This window comes from Mus pahari, chromosome 18 (assembly GCF_900095145.1).
Source record: "Mus pahari chromosome 18, PAHARI_EIJ_v1.1, whole genome shotgun sequence".
Classification (NCBI taxonomy): domain Eukaryota; kingdom Metazoa; phylum Chordata; class Mammalia; order Rodentia; family Muridae; genus Mus; species Mus pahari.
The window spans coordinates 50,379,042-50,381,848 of record NC_034607.1 but is presented as its reverse complement, the minus strand read 5'-3'; the positions used below and the strand labels follow the sequence as shown (position 1 = coordinate 50,381,848).

At 54.0% G+C, this 2,807-nt stretch overlaps 2 protein-coding genes across 3 annotated transcripts in view; one reads left to right on the top strand and one right to left on the bottom strand.

Moving 5' to 3' along the window:
* The window catches only part of Abcg8 (ATP binding cassette subfamily G member 8), an 18,093-nt gene extending 16,809 nt beyond the window's left edge, over nt 1-1,284 (bottom strand). For both annotated transcript variants that reach the window (XM_021217972.2, XM_029531559.1), the window contains exon 1: nt 1,073-1,284. In XM_021217972.2, the coding sequence (XP_021073631.1) occupies nt 1,073-1,135 (63 nt within the window). In that variant the 5' untranslated portion in view covers nt 1,136-1,284. The remainder of the gene's footprint in view (nt 1-1,072) is intronic.
* Nucleotides 1,285-1,357: 73 nt separating this feature from the next.
* Abcg5 (ATP binding cassette subfamily G member 5) overlaps nt 1,358-2,807 on the top strand; it is a 23,332-nt gene continuing 21,882 nt past the window's right edge. The window contains exons 1-2 of the mRNA XM_021217974.2: nt 1,358-1,641; nt 2,226-2,347. Of these exons, the coding sequence (XP_021073633.1) occupies nt 1,496-1,641; nt 2,226-2,347 (268 nt within the window). The 5' untranslated portion in view covers nt 1,358-1,495. The remainder of the gene's footprint in view (nt 1,642-2,225; nt 2,348-2,807) is intronic.

The window sequence follows — 2,807 nt, the reverse complement described above, 5'->3', positions numbered from 1 at the left end:
AAAAAAAAAAAAAAAAAAAGAACGGAGGAGGCACAGGGCATGCCAGTGTCGTTGTTTTTGTTGTTGTTTGTTTGTTTTTTGTTTTCCCCAAGCCCTGCAGTTGTCAGTGGCGGGCCATCACAGGGCACCTACAACAGTGGGATCTCACAGGAGGAACTTGTACGTGGCAGGACCTAGGCACACTTTTGGATATAGAATTCTGACAGCTCATTGCCTTTTTAGCTGTGGTGGTAATCTGAAGGGCAAAAGCCCCCACAGCCACCGCTGATTTTATATCCTGCTCAGGAAGTGAGCATCAAAGACGTAGAAGGAGTTATTTTCCCACAGACGCTGCCTCATGGGGAATTCTGACGGCAGAGTTTCCTGCTGCTGTGGTAGGAGGCTTGGTCATTCCCAGGCAACCCTGTCTCACCTAGAAGAGGGGACTGAGGCTTCCCTGTTGGACGTGGCCATCCAGTTCTGGTCTTTCTCTCCAGAAAAGTGGGCAGGGTGTAGAAGCTGGGGGGAGGGTGGACATCTTCTCTGCTCTGTCCTCCCATACTGCCTTCTGCTTCAAAGCCTGCCCACAACTCGAGTCAAAGGCCATTTTTCAAGCAAACGTTTCTCCGGTTGACAAGGAAGGAGGCCTAGGAGCTCGACTTCCTGGCTGCCTGGCTGCTCTCTGTTCACTCTGTCTCCCTCCCAGACCATAAGATTGCAAGCACACAATCCTGACGCTCCCAAACAATCAACCTGCTGTCACCTCCCCGCTGTCTCTTAACTGAGATTCTTGGTCTGACAGTCACATGGGTCAATGCTCTGTGATGGAATGTCATTTGGAAAACATCAATCCCGGTCATTCACAGGAGCATCACCTCCCTTCAGGTGCATGCTGTCGGGCGGGGTTGGGAAGTGACCTCGGAGGTCTCCTGGTTCCTGAGACTGTCCCCTCAGACCACCAACACTGAGGATCCAGGGCCCTGCCGTCCCACTTCCATTCTACTTGAAGTCCAGGTGGTACATTAGGACTAATCCCCTAGTAGGAAAGAAAGGTCAGTCTCACACTGCCTCCACCCTGGCGGAGCTCACTCACCGGAGCATCCTGAGGTACAGTCCCGTTCCACAGCTGAGTCTCCTCTTTAGTCTTCTCAGTCATGACCAGTGCTGTCTGTGCCCTTTGTTTGGCTCCCCTGCTGTTTGGGCTCTCTCTGTCTTTGCTCCTTAGAGCTGGGGCACCTGAGCCCTCCTCTGTGCCAGCCTTTCTCCCAGCATTCCGCTCTGGCAAGCCCTCCTATAAACACACTGTGTGTGTTCTGCCTATTGTCGAGATAAGGACATTCTGGCTAAAGGTACATCAGATAATGGCATCGTTGGCCAAATTGGTGAACTGTTGCCTCACGAGGATTCCGGGGCTGGGTAGGATCCCACTGGCCACTCCCATTGACTCCTCAGTTAAAGCTGCTCTAGAGCAGGACAGGCCACTAGAAAATTCACTCGTGTTTGCTTCCTGCTGGCCATGAGTGAGCTGCCCTTTCTGAGTCCAGAGGGAGCCAGAGGGCCTCACATCAACAGAGGGTCTTGGAGCTCCCTGGAGCAAGGTTCGGTTACGGGCACGGAGGCTCGGCACAGCTTAGGTGTCCTGCATGTGTCCTTCAGCGTCAGGTAAGGGGGCCCCACAGCAAAAAGCTAGACTTCCCACCCTCTCTGATGCCTTTTCCGAATGGGTGGGTGAGCCTGTGGGCTTTGGGCTGTCTGTCCAGCACATCAGGGTGAAAGTGGACAGTCTGTAACAACAGTGAGTAGCTCCTCCTCCTCCTGAGCAGGGCAGGGCCTGGACATTAAAACATACCCTGCCTGAAGTTGCTTGCTGCTTCTCACCAATTTCTGTTCTCCCCCTTCCTTGACTTGTCCACCACCTGCCCTGTGTAGACAGAAGGCTCAGAGAGTGGGGGTGCTGGGGGCACAAGGTGGAATGAACACTGCTGAAGGAATGCAGGGTTCACCTCAAGAATAAAGCAGTGTGCAGGTGTACCATCTCCCAGTCAGAGACTCAGTAATCAGAGCCTGCGCCTTGGGTGGTGGCCAACTTGTCATTACACCTCCAAGGACCACAGAGTGGTACATAAGGCTGAAACAGAGTTGTCAACCTGTCCAAGGGCAACTGGGATGGGGTCGGGCTGGGAGCAGGGGTCTGGCCCCTTCCAGGACCCTACTCTGCCTTTGCCCTTGTGGTATTGTCTTTAAAGCAACCGTGTCGGGCCCTGGTGGAACATCAAATCATGCCAGCAGAAGTGGGACAGGCAAATCCTCAAAGATGTCTCCTTGTACATCGAGAGTGGCCAGATCATGTGCATCTTAGGCAGCTCAGGTAAGCCCCTGGGGATGGGGGTGGGGCCTCAGGTAAGCGCCTGGGGGTGGGGGTGGGGCCTCAGGTAAGAGCCCAGGGGTGGGGGTGGAGCCTCAGGTAAGCGGCCCCGGGGTGAGGGTGGGGCTCCTGTATGTCTGAGGCAGACTCCAGGAGGCTTTGGCTCCATCTCAGCACAAAGTTTAAGAAAGAGGTTTAAGTTGTAGAGAGGCGGCCATGCATTTGGCATTTGAACACAATCTAGTGACTTGTCTGACTGTGAATAGAACCTAGTGCCAAAGTGAAATCTTGAGGAAAATCCCTGGAGAGAGCGGAAAGTCCCGCCTAACACATAAGTGCCTTCTTTGCTTGTTTGATTGACTGTGGTGCTAGACAGCAAACCCAGAGCCTGGGGCATGCTCAGTAAGCCCTCTGTCCCAGCGCCCTGGCCCCAGCCCCAGCTGTATTTCCCTCCCTCCCTCCC